General features: G+C 45.0%; 2 protein-coding genes across 2 annotated transcripts in view; both read left to right on the forward strand.

Moving 5' to 3' along the window:
• The window catches only part of LOC128737484 (insulin-like growth factor-binding protein complex acid labile subunit), a 553,799-nt gene extending 539,849 nt beyond the window's left edge, over window positions 1-13,950 (forward strand). Inside the window, exon 4 of the mRNA XM_053832125.1 lies at window positions 12,093-13,950. Within this exon, the coding sequence (XP_053688100.1) occupies window positions 12,229-13,836 (1,608 nt within the window). The 5' untranslated portion in view covers window positions 12,093-12,228 and the 3' untranslated portion in view covers window positions 13,837-13,950. The remainder of the gene's footprint in view (window positions 1-12,092) is intronic.
• LOC128735550 (mastermind-like domain-containing protein 1) lies at window positions 13,837-15,077 on the forward strand (the record flags this gene model as incomplete). The annotated part of the gene is made up of 1 exon (XM_053830031.1): window positions 13,837-15,077. A coding segment is annotated over one exon (813 nt), but the record flags the coding sequence as incomplete, so codon positions are not given.
• Window positions 15,078-15,994: the final 917 nt, after the last annotated feature.

Below are 15,994 nucleotides of genomic sequence, written 5' to 3' on the forward strand. Positions count from 1 at the left end.
CCAAACAAATTTTCAGAATCCACCGAAATCACCTCCGCTATGCGGCGAAACGCAAACAAATGCCGCCAGCTTCTTCCTGAACCGAAGAATTATAAAAATGAAATCGAAATTACGGAAACCGACATTCCATGCATACGTTGACCGTCCCCGGGAACCTTTCATTGGGGTTTTTCTTTTCGGTGTGTGCCAAGCTTTACAAATTTGAATAAACTGAGCTGGAAATGATGCAGTACCGAACCGGTAAACCGGCTGCCAAATGTGGCGCTTTTCGTGTGGTTTGCTGCTTTTCCGGCGAATTCCTCCGTCAGACGGGGGGCGGGTGGTGATGACTGCGAGCTTGCGGGCGGGCTGTAAATGGAAAATGTTTGCTACTTGTTTGCGCTTTCGTCAACAACAATAACAACGGTGGAGTTCAGGTATCAGGTATTTGTGGTTGGAAATTTACGTGTGGATGTTACGGATAAAGTTTGTGTTTGACAGAAGTTTCTGAGTAAGTGGTGTTAAACACATTTTTATGTGATTCATTTTCCTCAGAAATGAAACGTAAATTTAACTCGAAACACTAACAGGATGCATTGTTCTGTTTGAAGCCATAGTGTGAAAGCTATGATTCAAGAACTAAACTAAACTTCTCGTCGTAACATAAAACATAAGGCTATCAAAATGCAAGGACGCTTCTAACTCAATGGGATATAAACTGCTGATACGTAATTAAGTTATTTAAGTTTACATCCTCGATTGAGCAATTTGTATGCATCGGGATGGCCATCAACCACTCCGGAATGATCTAGGTATAAATTTTCCAAATCGAGCAGCTCCTCTCAATACACTGGAACAGGTGCTTGCCCCAGGCCGGTCGTAAGCGGCAATTCTCGTAGCAATTCATTAAAATTTATTCAATATTGATTGCAAACAGTCTTATCAAGTCGGCCATGTGCATATCTTTTCAATTTGCAGGGAGGCGCTGCTGGCGCTGCCGGATATGTAGGTTACACACCAGCAGCTGGGGGTTGCATAGTGGGGTTCGAGCATTTGTTTGCTGCGTTGAGCACACTTCAGGCACCTGGTAGGAATTGGCTCACTCCGAAAATAGTGTGCCTTAAGCGGTACTTACGTTCACCAAGTCTAGGCGATTGTGTTTACTTTTATAGGAATTGAGATTAATAGAAATCAATTGAGAAGGTTCCTTTCATGACTTTGAATTGAAATTTATTGAATCGATTTTTTTTAATTTTATTTATGTAATTGATTATTATTCATTACGATAATAAAACTCAAACAATTAGTAGATATATATATTTCATTCCTGCCAATGACCACGTAACATATTTTTATTAGCTTTATCATTATAGTGCATTGATGTACATACAACAGATAGCTGCAGCCTCGTACTGATAGCCGAGTTGTTAGTCATGATCAAGGATGGTTCGATCACTTTGACTTAATTTTGATTTATTTGGCAGTCTAAGACGGTAGCTAAGCAAAATTTGAAAAACTCATGTTTGCGAAATTTGTAGAACTAGTTTTTATCTGCAATTTTACTGAATAAAGCTAGGCTGTATCTTTTGTATTGTTGGTATTTTTGGAGGGTTGTTCGACACATATCCGAGTTTGCTCGGATCACAGTCTTTAGAGCTACATTTGAAATTCCATCCGAGCCGTGTGCCTTCACTTCCATTTGAGATTCGGAGGCCAAATCACTGGATATACAGGGTGTTCAATAAGTTCGAATACAACTTTCCATCGTGGTGTAAGTGCGCATCATGTGCAGTCTGTGTATTGGTATTGGTGTAAGCTTTAGCTAACCGACGCGCAAATCGTGCTAGTTCCGGGCGGCCGCATTCGGCGAGAATGCCGTCAGCCATCAAGGTGGTGAGGGAGCGGATTCGTCGAAAAATGAACCGCTCGATCCGGAAGACCACCGTTGACCTGGATGTGTCGATCGGGACTGCCTACACCATCACGACGAAGGACCTGGGATGCAAACCGTACAAGAAACGCAAGGTTCACGGGGTAACGGATGCTACAACAAAGAAGAGGCTGGACAGAGCAAAACTGATACTTTCGCGGCACGCTGGTCAGGAGTTCGTGTTTTCTGATGAGAAACTTTTCATCTTACACACTGTCCAAAATAATCGGCTGTGGGCGCCGACATTGGCCAGCATCCCCCCGTCCCACATAAACAACCCGCGGTTCCAGAGCGCAGCGTCGGTGATGTTTTGGGGGTCCACCTTGTCATACATAACGTTCCACAACACCGGGCCCAATATGGAACCTTGCGGAACCCCTGCGGTGATTGGAACGCACTTCTGACCCTCCTCCGTGTTGTAGCATAGCACACGATTCTGGAAATAATTTTCTAGAATCCTTTACAGCGACACCGGCACTTGGACGTTCCGAAGCGAGTTGGTTATGGAGTCCCAGCTAGCGCTATTAAAAGCATTTTCCACGTCAAGCGTGCCAACTGCGCAATAACGGATAATGTTCAATATGATCGGCTGTGGGCGCCGACGTTGGCTAGCATCCCCTCGTCCCAAATAAGCATCTCGCGGTTCCAGAGCGCCGCGTCGGTGATGGTGTGTGGGCCCGTATCCAAGCGTGGGAAGCTTCCACTGGTGTTTATCGAGAAAAGCGTGAAAATCAACGCCGCGTACTATAAGACCGAGGTTCAGGAGAAGGCTGTGGCTCCGGCACTTCGTGACCTCTACGGGAAAGATCATTAAGTCTTTCAACAGGACGGCGCACCGGCCCACACGACAAATATCGTCCAAGCGTGGTGTCGGGAGAATTTGACAGATTTTCTCGATAAGACTTTCTGGCCTCCCAGCTCTCCGGATCTTAATCCACTGGATTTTTATGTATGATCATACATGCTGATCAAGCAGAGCGAACATAAAGTCAGCACTATGGACCAATTTAGGAAGCTCATTTCCAAGACCTGGGACGTGACCAGGTGCGTGCCGCGTGTGATTCTTTTGAGAAACGTTTCAAGCTTATCATAAAGCACAAAGGGGGTAATGTATGGCAAGCATGGCGGGGGTTTGGAATTTGGTGACTTTCTATCAAATTACGTGCAATTTCTTGCATGGGGACCAAAGTCAAAACATTTGATTCATCTGATTGAGGCTTACCGTTGCTTTCATAATACCTCCAAACAACTTCTTCATGCAGATTGACATTGGACGTCTCGCAGGCGTACTGCAGTACAAATTAAATGTTTGAGTTTAAAATTCAGATTTTCGCATGTAGAGTGAGCTGATTAGAGTACCAAATGTTTCGTAGACCTGCAAAGGCACCCCTGGCCGACCTGATCCGTGTTGCTATATCAGTTTTGGTACCACCATCGAGCGTTGTCTGCTTTTCAAGATATTGAAATGCTTTAACCAGCTCAACCTGCTGTCCCGCTACTGTGAAGTTGGTAGAATTGTCAGTGATCATCACCATAGACTTCTTCTTCTTCTTCTTCTTCAGCAGCATAGACCCGGGGTGGCTCGTGCTGTTTCAAGCACTCGTCTCCATTCAACTCGGTCTTGGGCCACTCGTCGCCAATTTCCTAGTTGTCTCAGAAGTCGCCAATCGCTTTCGACCTGGCACGTTGGGCCCCCTTGTTCCTGGTGCCGGTGGGGTTGTTGAAGAGGACTATTTTCGTCTGACTGTCGTCCGGCATCCTTACGACGTGTCCGGCGCACCGTAGCCTGCAAACTTTCGCTAGATGTACGATGGGAGTCTCCCCAAGCAGTGCCTGTAGCTCGTGATTCATACGCCACCGCCACTCTCCGCTTTCAGTTTGTACTCCGCCAAATATCGTCCGCAGCACTTTCCGCTCGAACACGGCAAGGGTGCGTATGTCCTTCGTGAGCAGCGTCACGGCTTCAAGTCCATAAAGAACTACCGGTCTAATAAGGGTTTTGTACATTGTTAGCTTCGTGCGGCGGCGTATGCTTCCTGATCGTAGCGTTTTACGAAGGGCAAAGTAGGCCCGATTTCCCGCTTGGATGCGCCGCTGGATCTCCTTACTAGTGTTGTTGTCCGCGGTCACCAGCGATCCCAAATACACGAACTCCTCTACCACTTCTAGTTCGTCGCCTTCAACGGTTACCGTCCGTGGGAGGCGCACGTTTGTTTCCTTAGAGTCTCTTCCTTTCATGTATTTGGTCTTCGACGCGTTTATTTTCAGTCTGGCGAAGATTGCCTCCGCCGTCGCAAAGTTCCTGGCAATGATATCGAAGTCATCTGCAAAGCCTAAAAGTTGGCTACTCTTGGTAAAAATCGTGCCTCTCGTTTCGATGCCCGCTCGTCGGTTCACCCCCTCAAGAGCGATGTTGAACAGCATGCAGGATAGACCGTCACCTTGTCTCAACCCTCGTCTCGTCTCGAAGGGACTCGAGAGTGTCCCAGAGATGCGTACGAAACACATCACTCGATCCAATGAAGCTCTGATCAGTCGCGTCAGTTTGTCCGGAAAACCGTATTCGTGCATTATCTGCCATAGCTTGTCTCGATCGACTGTATCGTATACTACTTTGAAATCAATAAAGATGTGATGCGTGGGCACGTTGTACTCCCGACATTTCTGCAAGATCTATCGAATAGTAAAAATTTGGTCCGTAGCTGCGCGAGCCCCCATGAAACCCGCCTGATAATTCCCTGAAACTGTGGTCGTACTCAACACAATAACTTTTTCTGCGCGTACCGCGTCGGCGAACCTTTAGTATATTTAGCTTAAAGTAAGATCACTGGTCACCGGTCTCAGATTAAGTGTATCAGTAGGGTCGTAAGGCGTGTTATACAAATATACAATAAACCCCGAGCGCCCAAATGCGTCGAAAACCAAATATATGACAGGAAAAGGCTCCAGAGAAAACAACGTTTGCCCTTCAAGGATGCGTTTGCCTTTCAAGAGACTATTGACTGCGATGAACTTGAAGAGCTTGATGAGAAATACAAAGAAAAAGATTCAAGGACCCAGTCAAGCTAGAAATCGGGCCTACTTTACCTGTCGCGAAACGTTTAAATCAAGAAGCATACACCGCTGCACAAAGCTGATGATCTTCAAAATGCTCGTTAGACTAGCAATCAGGCTTGGCATACACTTTTCGCTTCGATTTTGCTCTTTTGATTACTGCATCTCAGCCAAGCAAAATTTGAAAAAGTGATGTATGGGGCGTTTGTAGAATTTGTTATTATCTACAATATTGGTGAAATAAGCATTACTGTGCATTTTGTATTTATGGCGCTAAAATGCTGCTACCCTCTTGGTAGCAAAAAGAGCGCTCTTTTCGCTACCAACGGCATTGCTGCCCTACAGCGCCGTAAATACTAAAAATAAAACTTCACTTTCTTCAGCAATATTATAGATAATTACTAGCTCTACAAATGCCCCATACACCACTTTTTCAAATTCTGCTTGTGTAAATTCCGTCTTCGATCTTCGCGCACTGGGTCAATTGTCCTTTCTTTCTTAACCTGGCCGATTTGCACAGGTTGCCACAGTTCGCGCGCGTATAGAAAATTGTGCCCTACAAATGGGAATTTTCTTTGAAAGCACAAGAACAGGCCAGTAAATGCCAAAATGTACGTTTATTGCGACAAATAAATTTGGCCGTATATTTGCGGCTGGTTTGTTCGAGTACTTATAGCTAACTAAACTTCTTTACACTATCTGCTATCAGAGCTGTCAGATTTAGGTATCTACTATTCTGGTTCTCCGAACGTTGGGGAGAATGACCGTATATTAATCAATTTATGAGATTACGATCGACAACCTGCGAGAGTAAGTTACATTCTCGCGATCATCAGTTAAGCTGATGATCGTTGCAGAGTGGGTTCAATGATGCTAAATGTATGGCCAAAAATAACACAAAAGATTTTACATACCGGCCGCCTTGGAATACGCGGTATTTCAAACAAACTATATACTACAAATTAAGCTCTACTCTACAAATAACATATCCATATACTACAAATAACAAATTTGAAAGTAAATAATACTACCGACAACATATTGAGATAAACGTCTGATGCGTTAATGCGAATCGTTGATGTAGATCAAATTCTTTCACATTCTCGGACCTCGGAATCAGCGAACGAAATATGCGTGATTTTCAAAAAAAAGGAACCCATCGAGTTTTGCTTTGTTGCGTATTCATGCTGCCGCACTACACCACCTGGTGGGATAACAATTTCCTGTCGACGCACTTGCGCCAAATTGAACAAGACTCCTCCATTCTGCTAGACTGAGTGAATCGTTGAGATGAATGAATACCTGATGACATACTTGATGGACGTTTTCCTTGAACCGCTGCAGACTGACGGATGCTCTGGTAGTGATGAAACGGACGTATACCAACTTTGGTACTAATGATGAGTACCAGATCCCGTGACTCAAGTGGTGTTGATCACAGAACCGATCCGGCGATATCCTGGATGTGGAAATGGTAGAACTACGCTGGCACCGCGATCATCTGAGCATTCACAGGACGATGATGTTTCACAGAAGACATCTTTCGTGGGGTGGCTTCGTTGATCGGCCGTCCGCCGTTGGAGAGTAGCTACATAGACAAAACATTCCTTGAGTTTTTTAGAAATTCAATAAAACATAAAGACTTAACTGGAGTGCGGGAGCCCGCTGGCTCCCGAAGGCGCATTGCGCCTTCGTTGGAGGAGGCCTAGTTCTCCCCAGTTGTTGCAGGTTGCTTGTGGTGTTAGAGTGCTGCGAGCCAGGCTTCGAGCGCTGAGTCGCCAACACCATTCACGAGTACTGGTAACCAGCAGTAGTAATCCAGCGAGGAGAAATTCGAAATGATAACGCGTAACCATGGTTGCCAATGGAAGATGGATCCGATAGTGTTGGGTGCCTTTTGTCGACCGGGATGTCTACATGTTCTAACCGGCCGCCAAACCGCAATACGCCGTCAATCAAGCATGGATGCCGAATGCTGGTGCGAAATGTTGAGTCTGCTTTATTGTCTCTTGCAAATTCTTTGACCTCTTGAGCGAAGCATTGCTGTTGTGGTAGCGCCACTAGTTGTAGCAAATTGTTCTCGTTCGCAAGTGTTATAGGACCCGAATTTATACAAATCAATTCGCGTGTATAGAGAGGATAGAAAAACATTAGCAAAATTGCGAGCAAGTTTGTCCAACGACGCCGTGTAGATTTCAGGCCAAAATTTGCACTTGATGAGGAAATGGTGGCTGCAATTGATAATGAAGCATGCTTGCTTTTCTTTCCCAGCTCTACGAGCGGGGAAAATCGCGATTTGCCTACCAAAAAATTTGACGTAATTGCTCCATAGGCCTTCGTCGAAATATCACAAAGGCCGTGGAGAAGACAATCGTACTGGAACGTCCTCCATCTTAGAATCTGCAGATTTTTTAATCTGGATAAGAGGATTCGGAACGTAAATGATTGTGCTTGGAGATCAAAATGCAAAGGTTTGTCCAAAGAAACCTTCTGCTTCCAGAGAGTCTGGACGAATATTTGAGCAAATAGAACCATGATTGCATTTAGCAGGATTAAATAGAAGACCTCTCTTAAATTGGAAATGACCATTCGTGAGCAGATTTCCAATGACGTCCAGTTAAGAGCTCTGCATCGGAATACGTTTTCTTTGCCATCCCATTCTCGTGTTGGTAAGTCATTGCACCGCTCTGTGAGTGCGGTTCTAATGTGTGGTCTGCTACTGTCCGATTCACCAGGAAGATTTCTGCATGCTATCCGAGCAAACGATGAATTGTATACGATCGGTCCGTCTTCTCCTAGTCTGATAGTCTCTTGGTGTAGCAGGTCGAAAAATAATCCTGTTCCAATGATGACGTCTATCCTACCAGGATTCATAAACTGTGGATCAGCGAGAGCGATGTTGTCCAGAAGCTGTAGACTCGTAAAATCGATGCCGCTTATCGAGACTGTTTCACGAGATCGCTTGAAATGTAATTGCTGCGATGGCCGTTTTGAGATGAAAGAGAGCTGAGAGCCACTGTCGAGTAGCGCTCTAGTTTGCATAGAGTGACCAAAGTTATCCTCAAGAATCAAGGTTGCAGTTGCTTGTAAAACTGATCGCGATGGCATGATTTCTTGGGCAGTAAGCGCAACGTTGAGAGAATCAACAGTGGGTGGTGGTGGTTGTAATGCAGTTAAGAACATCTGGTTACGTTGTGAGTTCTGTGCGCTTTGTTGCGAGCGATCGCTCGATTGCAATAATTGCTGTTCAATAGTGTTAGTATTGATGTGCAATAATAAATGATGCTGCTGTTCACAAACACGATATTTTTCGCTCGAAATCGACTGCAACACTGTCCTGTTGTTCGATAGGAATTTGCTGTCAGATAGCTGAGTGCACGAACTAGTTTCACGTGAACATGCTTCCAGTGCCTGCGTTAGCCTGAAATAACGATTAACAAATGCTTTCAAAATCTTCGAATTCTGGGCTGTACTGTCCGCTATCTTAGCCGCAGTCCTTTGGGCCTTGGTTATAGCCGACATTGTAGCCCGAAAAGATGCCTCTTCCTTGCCCGTATCATCGTCTATATCACATTCTTCCAACATAATTTCGATATCACTGCGCACTTCAAAATATTCGTCGTATATTTGGTCAAGCTTTGTCAATCTTACCGAGACTGATCCCTTGTCACGATCATTCTGGTATTGTTGAACAAATTCTTCGATAGATTCCACCAAATCTAGTAATTGGTGCTCCCGTTTACTTAAATCGGAGCAAGTCATAATGGCCACAAAATGGACGCTGAGTAATGCACGTTAAGCGTCGATGACAGTAAATTTTACAGCTTGGCTGAGGAGCAGTAATCAAAAGAGCAAAATCAAAGCGAAAAGTGTATGCTAAGCCTGCTAGCAGGCAGGCGTTGGCCTATGAACTATGAGCTGTAGGCAATACTACTAGAGATTTACATCGCGAACCTGCAGACTGTTGGGAGACTACGGTGGGCGACTATGACTATGCAGCGAAATTTATTCTTTTCTAGAAACCCATCGGACCTCGACTAGATTCAAGGTGGCTAGCGAGTATCGTGGTGGAAGCAGCACTTCGACGAACACCTGAATGGCGCCCAGGCGGAGAACCATGGTGACGGGGAAAGCGATTTCGATGGTGCAACATACGAAGAAGAGGTGCCAGCCCCAACGATTGACGAAGTTAAGGAGGCCATCATGCAGCTAAAGAACAAGCTGGGTTAACTGAGAAAGATGGCATCGGAGCGGAGCTACCAGAAAAGCTGGCCGTTCGTATGCACCGATTAATTGTTAGAATTTGGAATTGGGATAAGGAGCAGCAACCGGAGGAGTGGAAAGATGGGGTTATCTGCGCGATCTATAAAAAGGGCGACTGTGAGAACTATCGAGCGATCACCGTTCTCAATGCCGCCTATAAAGTGCTGTCCCAAATCATTTTCCGCCGTCTATCACCAATTGCGAATAGAATTGTGGGAACTTATCAAGCCGGCTTCGTCGAAGGTCGGTCTACAACGGATCAAATAATTAATTGTAATAAAAATACACTGCGGCAAATCCTACAAAAGGGCCGTGAATACAGAGTTCCCATGCACCATTTGTTTGTTGACTTCAAAGCCGCATATGATACCATGGCTGGAAAGAGCTATGGAAAATCATGGACGAGAACAGCTTCCCAGGAAGCCCATCAAACTGATTAAATCTACGATGGATGCTACACAGTGCTGTGTTCGGATTTCGGAGGGACTGTCAAGTTCATTGGAATCACACAGAGGGCTTCGTCAAGGTGATGGTCTCTCATGCCTGCTGTTCAACATAGCGCTACAAGGTGTTATGAATCGAACGGATATCAACACGTGGGGCACGATCTTCAACAGATCTAGTTAATTCGTCTGCTTTGCCGATTACATGGATACTAACGGCAGAACATCTGTAGCGGTGGCTGAATAGTACACCAGACTAAAGCGCGAAGCAGAAGAGATTGGGTTACAGGTAAATAGGTCTAAAACAAAGTACATGCGGAATCGAGGCCGACCGACGCCGCTTGGGCAGTAGTATATTGATCGACAGTGATGAGTTGGAGGTAGTTGACGAAATTGTCTACTTTGGCTCACTGGTAACGGCGGACAATGATACCAGCCATGAGATTCGGAGACGTATTATCAGTGGAAGTAAAGATGCCAAGGTATGCTAAAAATTAACTATTTTGAAAATTATCTGACCTCTTGGTGTACGAGAGGGCCACTTCTTAGAGGTGCTAGAAGTGCAATTCTCATTTTTAACCATTTTTCACCAATTAAGCACAAAAATTTCAATATTTATGAGCCTTAGGTCAGTAGTGGCCCCATTTAAACATCAATTACTCCTCTACAAACGCTAAAGATTTCTTATGAGAAGGCGAATCTCTTTTCAGTCGGCTTACAGTTGATTCATGTGTTAATTATCTGTCGCTAATTACGGTGTAAAACCACACGCATTTGTTCTGGATTTTTAGCGTTAGCACCATTATATGTGAGAACATTCTGTACGTATCAGTGAGGTGCAAAGAACATCAAAAACGCCATTCGTTTTCATCTTCAAAAAGCAAACAGCCACTATTCTCGTACAGTGCTTAACCACATTCCAGTACTACACAGTTCTATTACCGGCAGTGCTCTCAATGCGTCACTGCCTGCTCCTCATTCCATTATGCTCGTTTCGGCATGCATTAAACATCGGACCAGGACGCTTTGCATTGCATTGCATTGGCTCCGTCTGGGTTTCTTGTTGTTGAGATAATTTCCCCGGTAATTAAATCATTTGTCGGAGCTTCCATTTACAACACTCATCCTTCACAACCTGCCACCGACTTGAGTGAGAGGGCCTCAAGGAAACCTGCACGTCTCGGAGCATGGCTCAATAGTCATCCCGGTGCGGTTCGGAAGGGCAAACAGAGATAGAACTTAATTTCAATCTAAATGCATTCTCCGACTCGCAGGCATTCGTCCACCGTACACAAAACGATTCTGCCGTCTTCCGAAAGCCAATGCCTTCCAGTTCCAACCCAAGCCGATGGATGGTTGAGTCTAGAATATAAATTGAATTACTGAACAGTTGCTCTGAAGCCCGAACCAACAACCGGAGCAGATTGAATTATTTATTGGCTCAAATTAGAACTGAATCAAAACAGAGCAAAACAAACATTCCGAAAAAATAAGAGGTCTGTATGTTTTTTTGATCGTGTTTGCGCCTGACTATTATTTTTCCATTAAATTCTGCATATTGAAGCGTCTTCTTCTTGGCACTGAGTTGAAACAATTTCCGTACTACTTTCCCTCTAGGGAAAGCAATTTCCATCGAGCTTTCAGTGCAATCATTTCGAAGTAGGAAAATACGACACACACACGTGCGCAGACAGAGATAATACACATTATCGCAAGGAATGACCTTCGTAAGTGGCCAACATTTATCGACAGCATATTTTATCATAATAACACTATTATCCTTTCTGTTTCTCCTGATGGTCCTCCGGTTGAACTAAGGCAAGGAGCTAATTTCCATTTTTTGATCGTTTGAAAAAATTGGCAAGCAACTTTTATTGGTATAATCAAAAAATACTCTTTGTCACACACACACACAAACCATTAGCTATTATCTGAACTAATTACGATTCACTTCGTTCGCTGCCAACCATTGTTTATTCATCAGCAATTGAATTCCCATTTCCCGAATCTATTGCCTCTGACGAAACAGGTGGCACAAGAAGCGTTCTTGACTGGTTCGGTGACAAAGCTCAACTGCAGTGGCAATCCGGATCGTTTATTATTAATTTTACCGCATTACAGCAAGATTAGTTCGGCATTAGTGTCGATTCTGTGCTTTCCATTCCGGGTGCTTGCTGGCTGGCTGGCTGGACTGGTGTCAAATTTCTCATCAGCTCGGAACAGGCCAGACAGAAACCGAAGCGAGCGAAGTCGAGAACGACACGGACGGGTAGAAATAACAAATTCGAACCTCCCTCCGCTTCCTTATCCGTTTGCGCCATCCCGTCGCGTCATGCGTCTGCTATCGTCCATCGCGTTAATCCAATAAACGGCTTATGACACGATTGACAATAACGTTGTTGTTTTTTCTGCTTTCGTTACAGGCTATGCTCATCCGCCGGTAGTATAAAGGACGAGGACATCATACAAACCGTGCCGTCATCTGTAGTTTCACACACGCACCTACAGCCGTACGAACACAACCAATAGGACCAACAACAACAACAACTACCCGTCAAAATGCAAACAAAAATTACGCAAACCACCCTGACCACCATGGTTCTACTGCTGGTCACCTTCCTCCTGCCCGTAGGCCGCGCTGGACTGGCTAACTGTCCCCTGGGGTGTCAATGCGATGACGATACCCTGGTGGTAACCTGTGGCGAAGGTCACCTAGACGTTTTACCGATTGTCCTTAACCCATCGCTGCAGCGACTGGTAATCAAAAACAACAAAATCAAAACCATCGACTCATCGATGCAGTTCTACGCCGAACTGACCTTCCTGGATTTGAGCTACAACCACCTGTTCAACATGCCACCGCGAACTTTTGCCTACCAGAAAAAGCTAACAGAGCTGCACCTAAACCACAACAAGGTGGGATCGATTTCAAACAAAACATTCCTCGGGCTGGAATCGCTAGCGATCCTCAACCTGCGAGGAAACTTTTTGGACGAACTGAGCGAGGGTGTGTTTTCCGGTCTGAAAAAACTTGAAGAGCTTAATCTCGGACAGAACCGGATCGGTAGGGTTGATCCGAAGGCCTTCGAAGGGCTCGTCAATTTAAAGGTGCTCTACTTGGACGATAACACGTTGAGTGCGGTTCCGTCAGAAGCTTTCGGTCCGTTGGTCAACTTAGCCGAACTATATCTGGGAATCAACTCGTTTTCGACCATTTCAAAAGATGCCTTTACGAACCTAAACAAACTAACTCATCTGGATTTAAAGGGTGCTGCTCTTTACAACGTATCCGGTTTCAGTGGTTTAGAGGGCTTACGGACGCTAGATCTGTCGGACAATCGACTGAGTAGAATTCCCACGCCGGAGCTGATGCCACTGTCTAGGTTGGAAGAATTGGCTCTTGGGCAGAATGATTTCGATAGCATCCCGACGGCTGCATTCGCCGGAATGAGTAATTTGCGTAAACTTGACATATCAGGCTCGTTGAAATTGAGTCGAATTGAGAGTGGTGCTTTTTCAGCAAATGCCAACCTAGAAGACATCGTTATAGCAACTAACAAAGCCCTGGTGGAGATCCATGACGGCGCACTGAGTGGTTTGCCACATCTGAAACGACTCGTCCTGAAAGACAACGCACTGACGACCCTGTCCGACGGATTGTTTTCGTGGAACGAGTTGGTTGATTTGGATTTATCGGAAAACCCAATCGTTTGTGATTGCCGCATTTTGTGGCTTAGGAACCTGCTGGTCAACAAGAGCAACAGCAGTCAGAATCAGATCCCAGTAATTTGCGCCTCACCAGAGCGATTACGAGAGCAGGTATTGCAAGCACTATCGCCGGATCTGTTAGGTTGCTCCCATGCCGATCCACGTCAACAGGCAATTATCGGAGTGGTGTTGGTTGCTGCCGCCGCTATTGTGACAGCTCTGGCACTGGTAATCTACAAATGTCGCAGACGCATCCGGGAGCTTGTGAAAGGCGGTTGGGGAAACAGTGCCATCGGTCGGAAAGAGCGCGAATACCAGAAGACCTTTTCCGAGGAGGATTACATGGGCCGGCATCCGAATCCCTGCGGATTGGGTGTGCACACAACCACGTTAAATAACTACCAAATCAACAACCACCATTCGCATGGAATCCGGCATATACCGGTGACGGAACTATAGCTAGAGGCTCCCCCTCCACCGCCTCGGAGGGGAGGTTCGCAGCATCAAATTTGCCCCGGCAACAACTGCAACGGAACGGCCACAACGTTTCTACAGCTCAGCCAGGAGCATCTGAAGCAGCCGGGAATGAAACTGTTTCCCAATTACACCCCACCGATTCCACCGCACAGCAACGGCCCCAGCAGCAACACCAGCGCCAACTTCTCGACGTTGTCCAACAATGTCAACAACCATCACTACCACCAGATCACCTACCACACACAGACCCTCGCACCGCTCCGTCTGAACCAGGACCATTTCAATGCTAAAACGAACACCCTCGCCGGTTGTGCTGTAGGGCCAGTATCCGGTCCTGGTCAGCCGAATGGTCGCCAGAAATATCAAACCCATCACCATCACCACCACCACCAGCATCAGCATCCGCAGCAGCAGCAGCAACAGCAACAGTCCCATCATCATCATCATCATCATCCGCAGCTGTCCGACCACGAACTGGAGGACGACGATGTGTTCGACGATAATGAGGATGACAGCAACAATAGTGGAACCACATCGCCACTGCCGCCACCGGCACAACTGCCAGCGTCACTACCGTCCACGCCGACGCCCCCGGAGCTGCCGATCCGCAACGGGTTGGCGACGAATTACAATGTAAATACACTTAATCACATCAACAATAATACGGCCACCGCCGCCGCCGTCGGCGCTGGAAGCAACGGCGTAAAAATGCCTTCCCCTGGTGTGGCCGCCGCCGGTGGCATCGACGAGCGCCCGGTCACCGTCAACCGGAAGGCGATTCGACACTATCACTGATGGGTCGTCGAGGCGGCTCCTCCTTAGCCGGTGAATGTGTTCGTGTGGTTCGACTAATGCACACGAGCACTACAGCGCCTCCGCTAAGCGCGGTGTAGCGAGAGTTTTTGTACAGCCTATTTATCCTTATTGTGATTTTTAAGCTATGCTGTGTACTGTAGATAATGTAGTAACAATTCGGGTGGATTTCCCGCTGTACCGTTAGGGGATTTGATGTCGATTTGGGACGAAGGCACGCGAAAATTGTACAAATCGAATCGAACATGTGTCTGAGTAGGTTGGTTAATTGGGTGGTATTTTGCCATATTGCAGACTAGATTTAAAATATCAGTCAGTCTACATTAATTTCTTACAGGAGGATAATAAAAATCCTCCTTTTCATATGTGAAATAATTACTCACGTTATAAACTTTATCACGCTTTAAAGTTTAGTCAAATTTCTATTTTCCCCAATTGTTTTACTGGTAATAATTTTAGTTTTAATTTTTTGAAACGCGGCATTGAATATTTTTTCAATCAAATTAAGGTAGCATTAGAAGACCTAATCACAAAATATCCTGAGAATTGTTTGTTAAAGAGTGAATCTGTAAAAAGCTAACATCAAATGTTTCTTGATTTTATAATTCATTGATAATTGATATTAAATTTACACTACAAATGATATTATTTATTGGGTTGTTCATAGTAAATCGAAACTGCTTAAAAAGTTGTGCTCCGCGTGTTGATCACCGTTCGCCTTATAACATCTTATAATATAGAAAATCAGACAGGAAAAGCCATATTCATATTCACACATATTCTAACATATTCACCAAGTTATAATATATTTTGAATATTAATAATATCAGATTTTCGTGTTACTTGGCACTTGATCCCGCAGAATTAACCTATCAATTGGCCTCAAGAAAAACACTGGATTACAGATTTTTTTCTCGAAAAAAATCATTTATCTCGTAATCTCTAAAAGCCGCTAGGGATGTTATCATTTGATATCAAAAGGTAAATATTTTGGTTAGGATTCTAACGCTCTTCCGCTCGCATGCCATTCAAGTGTTCACCGTAGCACTACTCCATCATCATTCACCAGTATCTTACCTTATGTTGCTTTCAACCGTTAGATTTTTGCGTTTCTTAACCAGGATAGGTTCTGACGTCTATATTGTTTGAAAAGTGCCGATCATCTTTCAAAACGTGACCGATTTACGATTTTATCTAATTTAAAGGTTACGAGATCAAAAAATTCATGTCTCCAGGGTTCTAGAGTCTTTGTCAATTGTCTCAAATCGAATTATCTGTTACGTTATTCGTTGCTTGAGTTTTATTAATACCAAATGTACCATTATCA

The sequence above is a fragment of the Sabethes cyaneus genome, chromosome 2 (assembly GCF_943734655.1).
Source record: "Sabethes cyaneus chromosome 2, idSabCyanKW18_F2, whole genome shotgun sequence".
NCBI classification, from domain to species: Eukaryota; Metazoa; Arthropoda; class Insecta; order Diptera; family Culicidae; genus Sabethes; species Sabethes cyaneus.